Below are 19,059 nucleotides of genomic sequence, written 5' to 3' on the forward strand. Positions count from 1 at the left end.
AAAGATTCTGCCCTGGAGAGCTGTCTTCATTCCATTAATACCTTTGTGTGATACTAGCTGGCATCCCAGGGTAGAGTTTTCCCCAGTGTGTTTTTAATGTCAAGTTAAACAAGGAAAAAAAAAACCAATTAGTAAGCTGTTAACAAGAGTCATCTCAGCAAATACTTTGTTTTCAGAGCTTCCTGTTTTACAAAATATTTTGCCCATAGTAAAATTTTTTTCAAAATCAAATTATAGCTAAAAAAAATCTTCATTTTCTTGACTACTTTTTCTTATTAACTTTTTTTATCATTATGATGTAGAAATTTGACTTTGGAAAATGCCTACAAAAATTCATGCAGAGCAAGTATAATTTTTTGACTGACTTTTATTTAGAGTATAATTCTTGGAGGGGGAAAGAATTGTCACTGCACGTCAAGTCAACAAGCATTTATTAAGTATTTTCTATGTACCTGGCACTGCAATAGAGAAAACTCACATTTGAAGCGGATAATCTTATAATATCACATTTAAAAGAAAAGTGTTCAGTGCTGATAAAACAATAATAATAATAACACATAACTATAACCTTGGATTAATAGCAGCATTTTGAAGTATAAAGTTTTCCAGTCAGCCAATCAACTTGTATTTAATTGCTTAATACGTGCCAGAGACTTTGCTATTTGCTCGGATTCAAAGAAAGGCAAAACACAATTCCTGGCCTCAAGGACCTTACAGGGTAATAGGGCATACAATATACAGACAACTATGTATAAACATGGTGTGTATAAGATAAGTTGGGGGTAGTGTCAGAGAAGACACTAAGATTAGAGAGGCCTGGGAAAGTTTTCGGGCAGAAGGTGGGACTTCAGCTTAACCTGAAAGGAAGCCAGGGAAGCCAGGGAGAGGTAGAAAGGAAGGAGAAAATTGCAGGCATGGGGAGCAGCCGGGGGAAAATGCTCAGAGTATTGTGTTTGGGGTTTGATGTCTTTTTGACTCATGCATAAATTGGATTTAAGTGAGGCAGAGTTGCACAATGTTTTCAGACTCCCTCTCTCTCCCAGAGAAGATTAGAAGATTAGCAAAGAGGCTAATGTCACTGGATCTCAGAATAAGTGGGGAGGAATGAGGTGTCAGAAGCTTGGAGAGGTAGAAGGTGATCCTAGGTAAATCCCCTTGCTTTACTCTGTGAAGTTCAGATTCAGTCAAAGGGCCACACTTGAGGACCTAGAGGGCCTCCGGTAGCCTCAAGGCCGCAGGTTCCCTACCCCTGCACAGGTGTTTTCATAAGCAATATGATTTATTAACATTGTATTCCTGTCACAGAAAATGTTTTTCTAAGTAAATATATTACTTTGGCAGAAAAATTATGTCACCTGAGCAGCAAAGCAATAGTTAGCATATTTTCAGTTTCTTAAAGCATTGCATTGCAGAGGTTCATTTCTAGCCATGTAAATTGTTTTTACCCCTATGCCACCTCCTGTCTTCCAATTGTTAGATTCCTTATTTTTTTACAAAACCATTCACAGTTTCTACATAAATTGTTTTTACTCCCATACCCCCTCCTGTATTCCAAATGTTAGATTTCTTATTTTTTTACAAAGCTATTCATAATTTCAGCATTAAAGCTAAAAGAGAGAAAATTAAGGGATTGAATTGATGGAGGGATAAAGAAGATAGTATACTAATGTTATATGCAAAACATGCACATTATTCTCCGTCTCTCCCTGTTGAAGCACGATCTGTTTCAAGTTCATTCATTGTCAGAGGATTTCTCCTATAAGTTATTTTAGTAATGTAACCACAAGAAATAATTACACTTTAGTTTCCCTGTTTTTCTTTTGTCATTTTTCCAGATTCATTCCTGGCAGTGAAGAAATGAAACTAAATCTACTTTTAAGCCATAAATCACTTAGAATTTCAACTTTGGGACTTATTTATAATTCATGAACTTATCCAAAGTACTCTCATGTTTTTATCTGAGGGAGAGAAGTTTTATATGAACAAAATGACCATCCTCACATTTTAAAAAATTATCAATTTTAATTTGAGTGCAATGGGCAGAACATCATGGCTTTTGTATTTCAGAACTGTAGTCCAACATTCTGTTCACATAAAAACTAACCAGGTGTGAGAGATTCTCTTGTAGAAAATAGATTTCTGTTTCTATTGTCAGTAATTCCTTTTGACATGCAAAGGTCAGATATTTTGGTTGCAGGGATTAATTTTTCTTTTCTTCCATTTCTTTATTTTTCTTTGTTTTGTTTTGGGTCTTGTCTTTGCATATACAAGTGATTCAAATGGAAATTTTTGTGCCAGTTGGCATTTTTCTGTTTTCTGTTAGGTTTCATCAGCTGTTTCTAATTGTCTACATTAGTCTGTCTGAGGGAAGAGAACCACTACAGATTTCAGGTCATACTTGTCAGCCATGAGCTAGAAAGGAAAATCCACCCCATGGTCAATCGGTCTACTTGACCAAAAGAGATCAGTAGATAAGATAAATACACTAGACCTTAAAGAAAGATAGCAGTTATTTTAGATGGTTGAAAGGGTGCTGTAATGCAGATAGAATAAAGGTAGATAATTCAGGGTCCAAATGTAGCCAGTTTGAATTCCAGAGATGAAAATCTACATGTGTCAGACATGAGGTATTGATTACATTCTTTCTAATTTCATGTTAGCCTTGCTCCCTTTAAGGAAATGTGTAACAAAAGGAGACAAAGCCTGATTGATACATGACTCTCCCCGTCCCTGAAATGTAGGAGTATAATTTATTAGCAGTCACTCCCCCCCCCCATTTTATGATTAATTCAGCACATATTTATTAAGTGCATGCCGTGTGTAAGTCATTGTACTATCATTTAATAAGTTACCATGTGTAACTGTTGGTAGGGTAATTCCCACCAGCCATAACTCATTCCTATTTATATGGTGCTCAGTGGTTTACAAAGTCTTTTCCTCATGGCCTTTGTGAGGTAGGTAGTGTAAATAGTATTATCTCCCTTTTACAGGTGAAGAAACTGAGGCTCAAAGGTTGACATGTCCAGGGTCACAAAGATATGGGAGAGGTCCAAAGAGGCGGGATTCGAGGTCATACAGGTAGTAAGTAGTAGAGGCTAGATTCAAATCCCCGTCATCTGACTCCAAATCTCATGCTCTTTCTCCTACATCCTACTTAGTATTAATTAGCACTGCTATTTACTTCCTTCTGTGGTTGATCAATTTACTTGATCTCTATGGGCCTTAGTTTCTTCAAGTAAACAATGAAAACATTAGATAGGGTTCATAGGTCTAAAGTTAGAAGGGACTTAGAGGTCAGCTAGTATAATCCCGTCCATTTTACAGATGAGAAAACTGAGGCTCAGCAGAGTTAAATGACTTGCTCAAGATCACTCAGGTAGTGTCAGCAACAGAGTTTGAACCCAGGCCTTTTGATTCTAGAGCCAGTATTCTTTCCACAGTACCAGTCAATTAATAAGCATTTATTAAGCACTCACTCTATGCCAGCAGGCAGTGTCGCATGCTGATTTTGAAAGTCCTTTACAGATCTAAATCCTAGGGTCTCAGAGCTTTAACCAAGATTCTAAGACCAGGGATCTTTCTACTATATCTGGATGCTCATTCGCTTTTTGGTCACAAAAGGTTGAATGTGGGGTAGTGAGCATGATATTATTAACTGTGTCATTGAATTATTATATTGGTATTCCAAAGAAAGTTATCATTCCCATGACTTGGCTTTGTTCTCTTCCGTGACCTTTGCCCTTTGTCGTCACCCAGTGTGACCATTGGGCACAAGGTCAGCTAAATGAAACAATGTGGATAGATTAGTATAAATCCCATTTGCATTATTGGAAAAGCTCACTGAGACCTTCTTTTGGGTCAGTGGCCTCATTTTCGTATAAAAAAAGAGAGTTTATTTGTTTTTTAAGGAAAAGCTCTTCCACTATTGACCTATTCTGATGCCTCCCTCTGGCGTGGAGGTGAGCTAGGTTCTTGAGAGGTGTGTCTGGGGAGCTTCAGCCTTGACAGGTCATACCAAAATGGAAATGCTTAAAGTTTGGGCCTTGTGACCATGTCTCTTGATCAAGGACCAGCTAGAGTTGAGAGGGTCATCATCAAAGGGGTGGCCATCAGGTGATGCATAGCAGTTCATGAAATGGGCTACCAAGGCATGAAGAGTTTACACTGTGCATTGGAGGAGAAAGTGGCCATGTGGATAAAACCACAGGTCCTTAAAATATGAAATAGAAGCAAAAGGTAAAGCCTGAACCGAATGAACCCAGTGATGAGGGGGCACCATGAAAAGCATTCCCTTCTACAAATGTTTACAACATTGATATAAGTACAAGCATGGCTGGCGCATATTGACTTAGGAAATCACAAATTAACATCTATATGGCATTTTAAAATTTATTTTATTAAACATTTCTCATCAGGGAATAAACATTTATATAGCACCTACTATGTGTCAGGCACTGTACTAAGTGCCTTACAAATATTGCTTCATTTGATCTTTACAACAGCCCTTTAGAGTAGGTGCTATTATTAAATCCTGTTTATAGTTGAGGAAACCGAGGCAAAGAGGTTAAGTGATTTGCCCAGGGTCACACAGCTAGTGAGTGTCTGAGGCTGGATTTGAACTCGTGTGCCTGACTCGAGGCTCAGTGCTCTACCCACTCTGCTATCTAGAATTTTAATCTGGTTGGGGCCATAATCGGGCCACTCACATCTTGAATTTGGCACATGGAGTAGAGGACTCCAGGGATCTAATATCACCATGAAATGGTTTTCTCCATAACTTTGCTTCCTTGTCTAATTCCAACTACCGCCATAACCCAAGACCTCCTGACCTTTTTATTTCCTTCACAATTGCATCTTTAGTACTTTTGGACCTTCCTCTCTTCCCTTTGGCTGAGCTCTTTTTTATGTACTGTCTTTCCCAGTCTCCTTGAGAGCAGGGACTATTATATTTTTTCTATCTGTATACCTACCATTTAGCACAGTGCTTGGCACAGTGGGGCAAAACAAATGGATGAAGCGGCTGATATGTTTTTTCATTCCTTCATTTCAAATATATTGTGATTACATTCGTTCTTTGGGGTCCATCTGTACTACCGCTTGGAATGGAATCATTTACAGATAAAGTACCTTTAGGATAGAACCTCCGATTTTAAATTCCCACATGACCTTAATGTATACCTGGTTGCCCTTCTGTCTCTCTCTCATCTCTGTCTGTGTCTATCTGATCGCTGTCTCATCTCTCTCTGTCTCTCTGATCTCTTTCTGTCTCTCCCCACCTCTCCCTGTGTCTGTGTTTCTCTGATCCCCGTGTCTCTGTCTCCTTCCCCTTTTCTCTTTCTTCAACTAAAATCCCTCATTCCTTCGGTGTAACTGAACTCAGGTGTGAAAGAGGAAAACAATTTGAACTAATTCACACTAAGGCAAGATAATTTCCCTTATTCTTTACCCCACATCCCTTTCCAGGAGTGTAAGCCATCAAACTAATTGCCATAGAGCCTTTAGAAATGGCTGGTATTATTAGGAGAGTTAGTATGTTACAATGGAAAGGATGCTATCCCTGGCATCAGCAGACATCGTTCTAGCCTCAGCCTTGACGTTTATTTATTGGCTACGTGCCAGTGGGAAAGTCATTTTGTCAGGGGTGGCCTCAGCGTCCTTGCCTTTGAGCATCTGGAGAGGCAGGGAGTGTTCTTGGCGATTCTTTTTATACCCGGCGCTTAGCGCAGTGCCTGGCATACCTTAGGTGCTTAACAGTTGCTTGTTGATCAACCGACTGTTCTGTAAGATGGGGATAATGATATTTGCATGAGCTTTCTTTCCGTATTGTTAGAAAAACCTTTTTGCAAACCTTGAAATGCTACATAAATGAGAACTATTAAAAATACAACAGGTTGTCCTGAGATGATAGAATTGGAAGTACTGTTTTGACCTTGATTATATCCTATAGTCCCTGCTTCCAGGTAGGGGAACACTTAACACTATGAAGACCGTCCATAACTTCCTTTAAAGAAATCTAGGGGACACCTTGCAGATTTTGTTGACGTTCCCTAAGTTTTCTCCCTCTCCAGCTTCTTACAATGTGAGCTATTTGTCTGAGGTCGCAGAAGTAGCTAGTAGCAGAGCCAGGATTTTTGACTCCCATAGAGATGTCCATTCTACTACGTGCTCACCTTAGTACATGTATAAATAAATGGTCATCCATGGACTGGAAGGTAGAGCGAGAGCCATGATAGCTAACATGATGACTTTAAAGTTTGCAAAGCATTTTATAGATATCATCTCTCTTTTTCTCCTCACAACAGCCCTGGGATGTAGGTATTATTATTATTATTATCACCCTCATTTTACAGTTGAGGAAACTGAGACCAACAGAGGTTAAGTGACTTACTCAGGGTCACACAGCTAGTAAGTGAGTGTCTGAGGCTATATTTGAATTCAAGTCTTCTTCCCTCCAGGCCTAAAGCTCTTAATCTATCCACTGTTCACCTAGCTAGGAGGAAGCTACCCTAGGTCCGCCTCAGTAATGTCAAATGTATCACAGAAGGGCACTTGGATAGCTGGATCTTTTTATTTTCCCAGAGGGGCCAGAAGCTGGACATCTCGTGTCAGCCAAAGATCTGGGCATAAAGCTGATGGGGTGGGAGCAAAAGGATAGAGTTGCTGTCTTTCTCTCCTTTGTGTGTAGGATAGAGCTGGAGGGCCGTGTCCTGGGGTGGAGTGAGGGTTTGACATACCCATATTGTGACTTCAGAGACTGGGAGAAAATAGCTCTTCCTCCCCAGAGATTTCCAAGATACCACGTGAAATGTTTGCAAGTAGTCATTTATTTTTGTTGCGTAAATATCCTCTTTTGAAATGCAAACACTCCTGGAAAGGGATGTGGGGTAAAGAAGAAGGGAAATTATCTTGCCTTAGTGTGAATTAATTCAAATTGTTTTCCTCTTTCACACCTGAGTTCAGTTACACTGAAGGAATGAGGGATTTTAGTTGAAGAAGGAGAAAAGGGGAAGGAGACAGAAACACAGCGATCAGAGAAACATACAGAGACATAGGGAGAGGTGGGGAGAGACAAGAGATCGGATAGACACAGACAGAGATGAGAGAGAGAGACAGAAGGGCAGAGACAAAGATGAGAGTCAAAGAGAGGGAGAGAGATAGAGGTGAGACAGGCACAGAGATAAGAGAGACAGAGACAGAGGGGGAGAGACAGAGATGAGAGAGATGGAGAGAGAATGTGAGTGTATTTTACAACTACTACTCCAGAGACATTAGGGACCTGCCAGAGGGAAGTAGAATCAGGCAGCTTGAGGGCAATGAAAATCTAAGTAATAATCAGCCAAGCAAGCAGTGGAAGAAAGATGGGAGAATACCAAGTGCATCTTCCACCATTTTGTTTTCCCTGTCCCTTCCCTTTCCTTAGGGAAAAGGAGTCATATTTCCAGAAAGGAAAGTAGGTGGAGGTGGGGATGAGGGAGGTTGGATCCAGGATTTGTAGGCCCCATCTTGGGAGGGACTCACAGTCAGTTGGAAGGGTATAGAAAGAAGGCTTACTTGTCCTTTGATCCTGTTAGAGCTCATATTCTCGAGAGATTGTAGTGGCCTCCTTTTCCAGTTCTTACCTCTAGAGAATCCTTGTCCTGTGGTGAGGGCAGGTGTCTGAGGGAGGTTTCAGGACAGGCCCAGCTATGAGCCCCACAGGTGTATATAGAAATATTGTAGGTTCTTTGTTGTTACATGTTGTTCAGTCATTTTTCAGTTTTGTCCAACTCTTTACGGCCCCATTTGGGGTTTTCTTGGCAAAATGCTGGAGTGCTTTGCCATTTCCTTTTCCAGCTCATTTTATAGATGAGGAAACTGAGGCAAACAGGGTTAAGTGGCTTGCCCGTGGTCACACAGCTAGTAAGTGTCTGGGGTCAGATTTGAACTCACAAAGATGAATCTTCTTGACTCCAGGCCCAGCACTCTATCCACTGTGCCACCTAGCTGCCCTCTCATTGCATACTAGGAAACATCTATAGGAGGGGTTCTATTTTTTTTTTTTAAAGCACAAAGACTTTTTTACTCTTTTTTTTTTTAGTTCCAGATTTTCTCCTTCCTCCTTTCCTCTCCCTCACCCAATGAGAAGGCAAAAAAAACAAAACCTGTAACAAATATGTATAGTCATGCTAACAGAGTGTTTCTTAACCTGGGGTCCACAGATAATCTCACCCCTCCCAGGCATCCAGGGGAAGAATGAACTTGGATGGAAAAAAATAACATTTTTATTTTCATTAATATTTAACTGAAATTTAGCATTTCCTTAAATTATGCACTAAAAAAATCATACTGACAAGAAGTCCATAGTCTTCCTCAGACTCCCATGAGGGAGTCCATGACGTACAAGAAGTTTAAGAAGCCCTGCTTTAAGGGGAATATTGCTTACAGCCTTACACCACCCAATATCCTTGGCTCACACTCACCAAATCGTCCTGTGAGTAGAATGATAGGATTGTTATATCTCCCTCCCTCAGCTCTGGCAAGGGAAAAGGAAGAAAACAGAGTGCTAAACCATGGGGAATCTGCGGCCTCGAGGCCATCTGTGGCCCGCTAGGTCCGGAAGTGTGGCCCTTTGACTGAATCCGAGTCAAAGGGCTGCACTTGAGGACCTAGCGGGCCACAGGTGGCCTCGAGGCCGCAGATTCCCACCCTTGGGCTAAAGTATTGTAAAAAAAAAAGATGAAAAGGTCTATAAAAATGAAACGGGTTATCATCTTCATACTTATTATACTTTAAAGAAAGCTTTCTAATTACAAAAGCTTTCAGGGTCCACGCTAGCTGTTCAACCTCGTTACAAGAAGGTGAGATCACATTTATTTCCAGCAAAAGCCTCATGGTATTACCAGCTCCTAGCCCTTTCCTAATAGACTGATGTTATACGGAATTCCTTTAAAATGAATTTATGACTCTCTTGTTTTTATGGTATCTTTATTTCCAAATATATCTCTTCCTCCTTTCCTGGTGAGGGAGCCAATCCTGGTATGAAAGAATTAAAAAATAAAAAGGGGAAAGGAACTCAGCAAGATCAAGCGATATATCAACTGAGTCTGACTTTATATTGAATTCTTAATTGTGGAAGAATTATGCTAGAATGGGATACTAATATGGATCTTACATACGTGTCCCAAAAATCTTAGTGCAATTGTAATTGCCAAAGCACACGCACACACACACACACTACAGGATAAGGTCTTACAGGAGACTATTTCATGATTTTCCCTGTTTCACTTTTATCCTTATTTTACTGTTATCACTAAACATAAACTGCATTGAATTCTGGAATATAAGGGAGACATGTGATTTTCCACGAGTACCTGGTAATAGGTAACATGAGCAGAATTACAAGCTCTTGCCTCCTGCAATCTAATGTGACATTTTCTTTGTTTCTCCATAGGAAAATTTATAGTTTGTTGAATTATTTACCTAGGAAAGGGTAACCATCTAAGGTTCATGCTAGATAAAAAAAAAACACAAAGACAACCCCTGCCTTGTAAATTTATCAGGTGGCTCCAGTATTCCTGGGGGTTCTGTTATTTACTGAAGAGCAGTCACTCAAATCAGGAGACGTTAAATATATAAAAAGAGACTAAATTATATTCTCAAGAAATTTTTGGTTTAAATGGGTGGATGGATGGATGGATAGTTAGAATGATAGATAGAATATTTATTCAGTGCTTACCAAGTGCCATATACACTATGCCAGGGGTGGGGAACCTGTGGCCTTGAGGCCATATGCAGTCCCCATAGGTCCTCAAGTGTGGCCCTTTGATTAAGGGCCGCACTTGAGGACCTGGGGGGGACCCCCACATGTACCCTCGAGGCTGTAGGTTCCCCATCCCTGCACTATGCTAAGAACTGGAAATACAGATGCTAACAAGCAGGGTAGTCCTTACCTTCAAGGAGCTTATATAAATAGGAGTTAGAAATGGGAGAAGAAAACCAGCTAGGTGGCATGGCTGTAGATGGCCTAGGAGAGTGGTAGAGGCTTAGAACTGAACAAGATAGGTCCAGAGTTGTCCTGTCAAAGCCTGGGCTGGCTCTAGGGCGAAATCCCATTCTCAGGTTGGGAGGGAGTGGAGATAATGGCCCAAGTAGAGTAGAGTGAAGAATATAGATGCAAAGCCTTTTTTAGTAGTATGTTTCATTTTTTTTACTTGTTTTATGTTTTATGCCAAATTTGAGAAACCTCACAGTTAACCTTTTTCTTTTTCTGTTTTTTTTTTTGTTTTTTTTTTTGTTTTTTTTTTTTTAGCAGATGGCCCATACCTTCAAATATTAGAGCAACCTAAACAGGTAAGAAGATGAAAAGTGGATTGGGAACTTTCAGTGCTTAACAGAAACAAAATGGTGGATCAGTAACTGTAATGTAAAATTTTAAAAAGTGTTTTATTGATGCTTATTTTTTTGCATCCCAGTGATCCTTTTCCTCAATAGAAGCACTCTCTTGAATAAAAGAAGCAGAATGCTAAAGTTTAAAGTGCTTGAGAAAATTTCATTCTGGAAATCATTTTTTCTTTTTGAAATACTTTTAAAGTAAAAATTTAATAATTACCACTTATCACACTTCAGTATACAAAGAAACAAGATAGAGGATTATATAAAAATGAATTTCCATTAAAATATTTTAAAAATATATATTAAACTATGTACTAGCAAATTGCCCTATTTGTATCCCTTTCTGGAGTTTTTTTGGTATTTTGTAAAAAAAGTTTTATTGATACCTTTTTTTTTTTTTGTTTGCATTTCTATCATGACTCCCTAACTTAACCCTCCGTAGTGGAGGACCTCCTTTGAAACAAAAATGTATAGTTGAGGAAGACAAATCAACATGTTGGCCATGTCTTTGCTTATCACATTTTGTACCTCTGGTCCATCCCTTCTCTGTCAAGAGATGGGAGTCATGCTTTTTCATCATTCTTTTGAGATTCTGAACAGGCTCTTTGAAGATATATTTGAAAGATTTTGGCTTTATTTTTTTCGAGGGGTTCACTGACCTCTTCAAGATCTCACCAATCTGCTAAAATGTGCCTACTTTCTCTTCATTGAACCCCTAATGCCTCAGCGGCACTACGTCACAGTTCTACAGTGTTTAGTTATATGGTACCTGACTACATGGACCATCTTCACAAGACTGAAAATTAAATGAAAATATTTGATGTAAATATAAACTATATCAAACTTTTTACCATTTTCAGAAGAGGGGGAAGGGAGGGAGGGAGGGAGGTAGAAAAATTTGGAACTCAAAATCTTGTAAAAATAAATGCTAAATTTTTTATTGACATATAACTGGAGAAAAAATAAAATACTATTTAAAAATACTTGATGTAAGACAGGAGTGGTAAAAAACATTTTACTACCTTTCCAGGGGTCTGTTGGGTACCCTTTTGTGTTCTATACTCTATTTTCTTTCTCTTTATCTGCCCCTTATATACTTTGCCACAGTGACCTCATACAGCATGTCATTAGTTCCCCCAAAACTCTACTTCTCTTGGGTAACCTTGAAAAAGCTATCCAGTTGCTTGACATAAAAGTAGTTCTCTTAGCCTGTTAGGCTGAGGAAATCCAGACTTTGTTGCAAATGAAGTTAAGAAGAAAATGGATTTTTGTTCATTGAAATAAATTAAGTTTTTTTTAAAATAAAGTTAAGAGATTTTTGTTAATGAAAAAAATCATTTTAGCATGAAATTAGGAATTATATACATATATACTAGATTATGATGTTAAATATACTTTTATATATTCATATGCTTAATAATATATTTAACTATGTGTTTAATAATATATTTATAATACATACTTTTGTATACATTCATAATAAAATAACTGTTAAAGAACGTGTCTCTTAAAATGCATACAGAAAATGTGAATGTTTGTACATTACCAAAAAAAGTTAATGTACTTTACTAAAACAAGTCATTCTCATTGGTGGAATCTTGATCTGTGGTGCCTTTCATGGAGGAGAAGAAATTCTTGAATATACAACTGCCAACGCATCCATTGCCCATATTGATATGATTTGATAATTCCTGTCTCGAGTGAAAGTAAAAATTATCTGTATAAGGAGGTTATATCAAACCAGACTTCTCAACAGGATGATCGTTGCCTTGGCTTTGAGGTTGATTACTCATTTTAAACTAATGGAATGACTGCTGTGAACAACCATGGATTGCCAAACTTTTCATTGCAGAAAATCAGTATCAGAAATTTCATCAAAATTGTGAGTTTTGGGGTTTTGGAGCACTAGGGTTTGCCCCATTAAAGTTAGTTTTTGGAAGGAATCAGAATCCTAGAGTGTCAAAACTTAACAGGTCCTCAGAGGTCATCGGGCCTCAGCTCTTGCTTTACAGATAACTTATGATACGTCAACAATTTGTTGGGCTCCTCTTTGTCGTTGAGGCTGTAATTAAGATTTAAAGAAAATCCACTTCATTTTTTATTGAAAAATAATTTTATTAATGTGGGATAGAGCACTGGGCTTGGAATCAGGAAGACTCATCTTTGTGAGTTCAAATCCAGCCTCAAACACTTACTAGCACTGTGACCCTGGGCAAATCACTTAACCCTATATACTTCAGTTTCCTCATCAGTCAGATGAGCTGGAGAAGGAAATGGCAAACCACTTCCAATAACTTTGCCACGAAAACCCCAAATAGGATCACAGAATCTGGCATGACTGAAAAATGGCTGAAGTGGAACCATATGCATTTATAAGTGAACCTTTCCCTCCCCACCCCAACCCACCCAGTATCTAGAAGAAACAGTGATCCATCTTAAAGAATCATTGTCTAGAATATTTTTTAGTTTTTTGCTTTATTCATGGGCATCTTCATCTTGGATTTTTTCAAATGTCGATGGGATATCATTTCATCAATATACAACATGAATGTCTGAGAATATTCATTTCTGCTGTATGACATTATTCAACGGTGCTTTTCTAGGATCACTAAATATTAATTTAAATTGTTCAGATTGGCTAGTACGCATGTGAATCTTTGTCTTCATGGCTACCCAGTTCTTGAGATTGAATGTTAAGAACTTCCTTGTTGCTTTTGTGGTTTTTGGGTTTCTTTTCGATTTTTTTAAGTAAGTTACCAACACTTTTCTACAAGTAGCAGTTGTGGTTTTGGAACAATTCTCGTCTTTAGTGATTAGTGTATCTCTAGAAACTCTGAAATCCTAAATAGGAAATCAGAGAGCACAAATGGTTTTTTCAGTCTCTTCCATTTAAAGGTTATGGTCTTGGAAGAAGAAGGAGTGAACAGCAACAAGATTTGTTTATCTGGACTATAGCTTATAATTCTTCAATGATCTCTCATCAAGGAATGGAAAGTACCTCAGGAAGGCAGAGAAAGACACATTTGTCAGGATACTCTCTGACCTGACATAGAAAACTTTTATTGAATATTTGAGTGGTATGGAGACAAAAATCCCTGCAACGCAATAGGATGGGAGTTGCTGGACTGCCATATAAAATCAGAAAATGAAAGACATGAAGGATAATTACTGTAAGAGAGATGGAGAAGTAATGGAGGTGTGCTCAGTAAGTCACAGTAGAAAATAATAAGAAAGAAGGTCTTGAATAGGAGCAATTATGCCCTCATAATTCTTGAATAAAATTGAAGTGAATATGAAATTTTAATTCACTCCAGTACTTTAAAGATCTATAATTTTGTCAATGTGAGTTTTTCCCTTACCTTATATATCATGACCCTTCTCTGACTTAGACTCTCACTGTTTCCAGTCTTATAATTGGAGGGGATTTCTCTTACGGATTTTTCTGTGATTTTACCCAATGAATTCCATCAGTCTTTGAGAATTGTGGCTAAATTAAAAAAAATTCATTATTGCACTTTTATAAAAGGGACTCTCACTCATCCCATAAGTCCTACGTCATAACAAACAAATACACTCCAGCAAAACAAATCAACATATTGTCCAAAGATGCGTATCTCTTTCCACACCTTTATTCTACTGCCTTTCTGTTGAGAAACAGAAATCATGTTTCATCAACTATCTTTTGAAGTCGTAAGTCACCGTGTTGATCAGCATTCTGAAGTCTTTTCAGTGTGGTTTTCTTTTACATTATCTTGGACGTTGTGTAAATTCTTCTCCTGGTACTGGTTATTTTGTTCTGTGTTGCTTCATATTCATCTTCCACATTTCTTTGAATTCTCTGTATTTATCATTTCTTAGGGCTCAATAAGATTTCATGGTATTTGAATGCTGCAGTTTGTTCAGCCATTCTCCTGTCAACAGGCATCTGTTTTCCCCTCCAATTCCTTGCTGCTATAAAAAGTGTTGTTACGCATTAAAATATATATATATACACATACATACATATACAGACATATATACATATGTACACACACATACATACACACATACATGTACATACACACATACATACATGCATATATATATATATATTTATATATATGTGACCTTTCTCTCTGTCCCTGACCCTTTTGGTGTAATACCTGTTAGTGGTTCCCTTTGGTCAAAGACTAGGTGTAATTTTTTTGGGGGGAGCTTTTTGGTGAGGCAGTCAGGGTTAAATGATTTGACCAGGGTCACACAGCTAGTAAGTATCAAGTGTCTGAGGTCAGATTTGAACTTAGGTCCTCCTGACTCCAAGGCTGGAGCTCTATCCACTGTCCCATCTAGCTGCCCCAGTATATGCTATTTGTGACTTTGGTTACAGTTCACAATTGCTTTTCAGAATTGTTGGAATACTTAACAACTCTGTGAACAGTGCAGTAATGTGCCTGTCTTCTAACATTTACTATTTTCACCTTTTTCGTTTTTGCCAATCTGAAGGGTGAAAAATTCAATCACAGAAATGATTTAATTTGCATTTATGCATCATACTCTCATATGGTTATTGATAGATCTTTTGAAAACTACCTGTTTATATCTTTTTGTCATTTAGCTATTGGGGAATGACTCTGATTCTTATATATTTATATCCATTTCCTGTAGATATTGGATACCAGGCCTTTGTCAAAAGCATTAGCTGCTAAGACCTTTTCCATATGCCCAAATTTATTTTTCATTCTGCAGCCAGCCTGGTTGACCCTCAGACAAACTAGGCCCATACTTGAAATTTTTCCAGTGTTGTAAAATGTGACAGAACTGTTGTTCTCTTGGCATAGTCTTCAAGAACCCAGGGTTATTTCTGCATGTAAGACAGGAGTAAAGATAAAACATGATATGCAAGGAGATAATTTGATCACCAGGATTTTGTGGTATAGAATTCGTATCTGGTAAAGTGGTAGTGGAAATCTATATGGGGTCAAAATACACATGTCTAATAAAAGAGGTAGGTGAGTTAAGAAAACATGAAGCTTTATGAAATCCATGAACCCTAGAATAGAGAGTTAGGGTAGGGCGCTTATGTGCCTAAAAGGAGAGCTTGAAGTCTTGTTGTTATTGGAGTATTGCACAGCCCACCTGGATAGATGGAGGCTATAGATAATGCTTTTTTAATATTTTAAAAATATCAAGAATTTTCCTTACATGAATTTTCATATTTTAAAAATATATTAATCAGTTTTGATGATTTTTAATTTTTTTTCTTAAAAATATTCTTTGTTATATGGGAGAGAGATGATACAGAGGAAAATTTAGTATAAAAGCAAAAGATACCAATAAAATATATTTTTTTAATGGAAAAAATAACCAGGAATTTTTTCTGTGTGAACATTCTCTCCACAGGCTCACATTGAAAGCTTTCACAATTTTGTATTCATGATTAGCTTTGGCTTTAAAAAGGGGGGTGGGGCAACTTTCTGGTGAAAATCTCTTCATACTTAGCTATGTTGGCCTTCACACATAGGCCTTGTCCCTGGGGCAGTTCTTGGATCCTATCCAGCTTAGAATATCTTGCCACAGCTTGTACTTCAGTGGCATAACCTTGGAGACCCAGGAGAACTTTGGCATTTTGATTAACCATTGGAGAACTTTAGTGCAAGTGGATGCTTTCTCAGTACAGGTCTTAAAACAGGTCACAAAACTGGCACATAGTAAAGTTAATCAGGGTAGGAGAGGAAAAAGGGGTCAACATTAAGCTAGCTAGGCATTTGATAAAAAAAAAAATCTTTTTCCAGTAACAGTGGTATATTAGGTCAACTCTTGGCTTTCTGTAATAATAATTTCAATTCTCAGAAAGTAGCAAACTTATTCTCGGGACTCAATTCTGACCACTAAGGAATACCTGACTGATGTTGTGGAAACCATGGAGACCTTGGGAGAAAGATGCTACCATTGACAGGAGCAACCTGTGGAGAGAAGGGGTTTGTACTCTCCACTAGCAGCAACACCCATGGCAAGCCAACCAGGATGAAGGAACAAGGCATCTTGAGGGAAAGACATAGGGTCACGTGTGCCAGATGGGTGATACCAGTACCAATACCAATCCCTTCTCTCAGACCCAGGGGAAGAAAGCCCGGATTACGTATCCAGGTGTCCTGGGCTCAAGTCACTAGCCCTACTTCTTGACTGGCTCCCGCAACCTATATCAAGAGCCGTGATCCTTGTGGAGAAGCCCAATGTCCCTTCCTGCAACCACCAGTTGCCAAGGCTGAGCAGGTTAAATTCAGGAACTGTGGGAATAGCATCACATCCCTAAATCACCAACCCTGCTTCTAACCCAGCCACCAAAGGACCTGTCCGGAGGAGCAACATTTGTGGAGATGTGAGCCAACAATTTAATCTATAGGTACTTCAGCTCTACCCGAAGACCTGGAAAAGGAAATTCTCACCACCAATGTCCTATTAAACACCAGAAAAGGTTGTGATTTTTAAAAAATGGAAATGACATGAAAGATAATGCATTACAATCTGCTTTCCTGTTACACCTTCAGGATCGCTAGACCTTTTCATCCGATTTGCAGCTAAAACCTAGCCTTAGTAGAATGAGAGCTTCTTGAGAACAGGGACTGCCTTGCTTTTCTCTCATTCTGGATGCTTTAGCACAGTGCTTTGTAATAATAGCAAGTGCTTGATAAATACTTTGATTCATTCATGTCATCTTAGACTGAGGACAATCCAAGGGTAGTGGAAGGTAAATCTGGATAGAGTCAGACATACGTCCTAGACTTTAGGAAAGCATACTTTAGAAAGTTCATAGTAAAGACAGACATGATCCCACAGCAAGAAACCTTCAAAGGGGAGATGGCTCAAAAATGTCAGATAACTTCAGGATTTTCCAAATATGTCATCATATTGCCTTATCAGACTTGTGGATAGGTGAACAAGTTATGAATAAGAGAGAGAGAGTGGAGTGAGGTATAAAATGAATAATTTTGATTACATTAAATTAACAAAATTTTGTTCAAATAAAACCAATGTAGCTAAGATCAGAAGGAAAGCAGAAATTTGAGAAAACATTTTTATAGACATTTTCTCAGATAAAAGTCATATCTCAAATATGTAAAGAACTTTGTCAAATCTCTCAGAACACAAGTCATTCCTCAATTGATAAATGGTCAAGGGATATAAACAGTCAGTTTTCCCATACCACTATTAGGTTTGTTTCCCAAGATGATTAGGGAAAGAGGAAAAGAGCCTATATGTTCTAAAGTATTTATAGCAGCTGTCTTTGTGGTGGCAAAGAACTAGAAATTGCAGGGATGCCCATCAAGTGGGGAATGGCTGAACAAGTGGCGGTATGTGATCATGGTGAAGTACTACTGTGCTATTGAGAAATGATGAGTTTGATGATCTTAGAAAAACATAGAAAGACTTTCACAAAGTAATGAAGAGCAAAAGAAGCAGAACCAAGAGAATGATGTATACAGTAACAGCAATATTGTTTTAAGAATGACTTGAGTGATGATACAATTTTGACTATTATAAATACTCAAATTAACTACAAAGGACCTATGAAAGAAGATGTTATTTGCATCCAGAGAAAGAACTGATAAATAGAAGTATGTAGAATATAGTGTGTGTGTGTGTGTGTGTGTGTGTGTGTGTCTAATGGTAACCATCTCTAGGGTGAGGGAGGAAGAAAGTTATATGATACCGTATTTATTTAAAAGGAAAACAATTTGAACATAATAGATTTGCAGTTTCCTGTGCAAAGAAAAAAAAGACTTCAAAATTGAGATGGCAACAGTTGTACTAATGGTTAAAGGTGATTTTGGCTATGGTGTTATTTACAGCATTATAAATATTTGTCTATGAAATAAAAAAAGAATGTCAGATAACATTGCTGTGGTCAATTCACTCATTCCAGGCATATTTCTATTGTACTTTGTGTCATCTTGACATTTTTATTCTTCTAAGATCATGTGTTGTGATACAGTCTCACTGGGAGAATATTGGACTTGAAGAGATAGGATTTTGTGGAAGTGATCACTATGGGATCATTTAAAATATTGCCTGTTTTTTCAGATGCAAATATTTAGATCTTCTCTCCCAGTTCAATTCTGTTGTCAACTCATTGTCTGTCTAAAAGCATCTGTCCAAAGCACACAGTATTATAGATAGGTGAATTAATTCACTGAACTGCCTTACTAGTTGCATATCAGAATGTGGACAATATGTTTTTCATCACTTTGTCCTTTTTGGGAATTTCTCCAAGAAGTCTCCTGTGAGACTCAAAACAACTAGTACAGTGTCATCTAGAAGCTTTGGAGACTCTTGACATCAATAGGGAATTCTTTTGTTGAGTCTCTGCACGGGACATTTCTCTGACACAGATAGTTGGGTAAGTGTATTTCTCTCTGTTCTGTACCTCACCAAATGTCAGTCCTCAGTAGATTGTTGAACAAAGTTAATCTCGTGATCGCATCTTTTACAGAATCTGTGTATAAGGTGCTTTAAGCCCTAATCCTATGTGCTTAATGTAATATGGCACCTTGGCTGAGCCAGGGATCTTTCTTCAAAAGCCATACTTTGTTTCATTGAGGTAGATTTTCGTTGTTCAGCCATTTTTCAGTTGTGTCTGACTCTTTATGATCCCATTTGGGATTTTGTTGGCAAAGATACTGGAGTGGTTTACTGTTTCCTTCTCTAGCT

At 38.1% G+C, this 19,059-nt stretch overlaps 1 protein-coding gene across 3 annotated transcripts in view; it reads left to right on the forward strand.

Moving 5' to 3' along the window:
* NFKB1 (nuclear factor kappa B subunit 1) overlaps positions 1-19,059 on the forward strand; it is a 159,354-nt gene that overhangs the window by 42,377 nt on the left and 97,918 nt on the right. For 2 of the 3 annotated variants that reach the window (XM_027853362.1, XM_027853360.1), the window contains one exon: positions 10,289-10,329. In XM_027853362.1, coding sequence (XP_027709163.1) covers positions 10,289-10,329 — 41 coding nt within the window. The remainder of the gene's footprint in view (positions 1-10,288; positions 10,330-19,059) is intronic. The other variant, XM_027853361.1, reaches the window with a different exon arrangement.

Source organism: Vombatus ursinus, unplaced genomic scaffold (assembly GCF_900497805.2).
Source record: "Vombatus ursinus unplaced genomic scaffold, bare-nosed wombat genome assembly UNPS02009975.1, whole genome shotgun sequence".
Lineage (NCBI taxonomy): Eukaryota > Metazoa > Chordata > Mammalia > Diprotodontia > Vombatidae > Vombatus > Vombatus ursinus.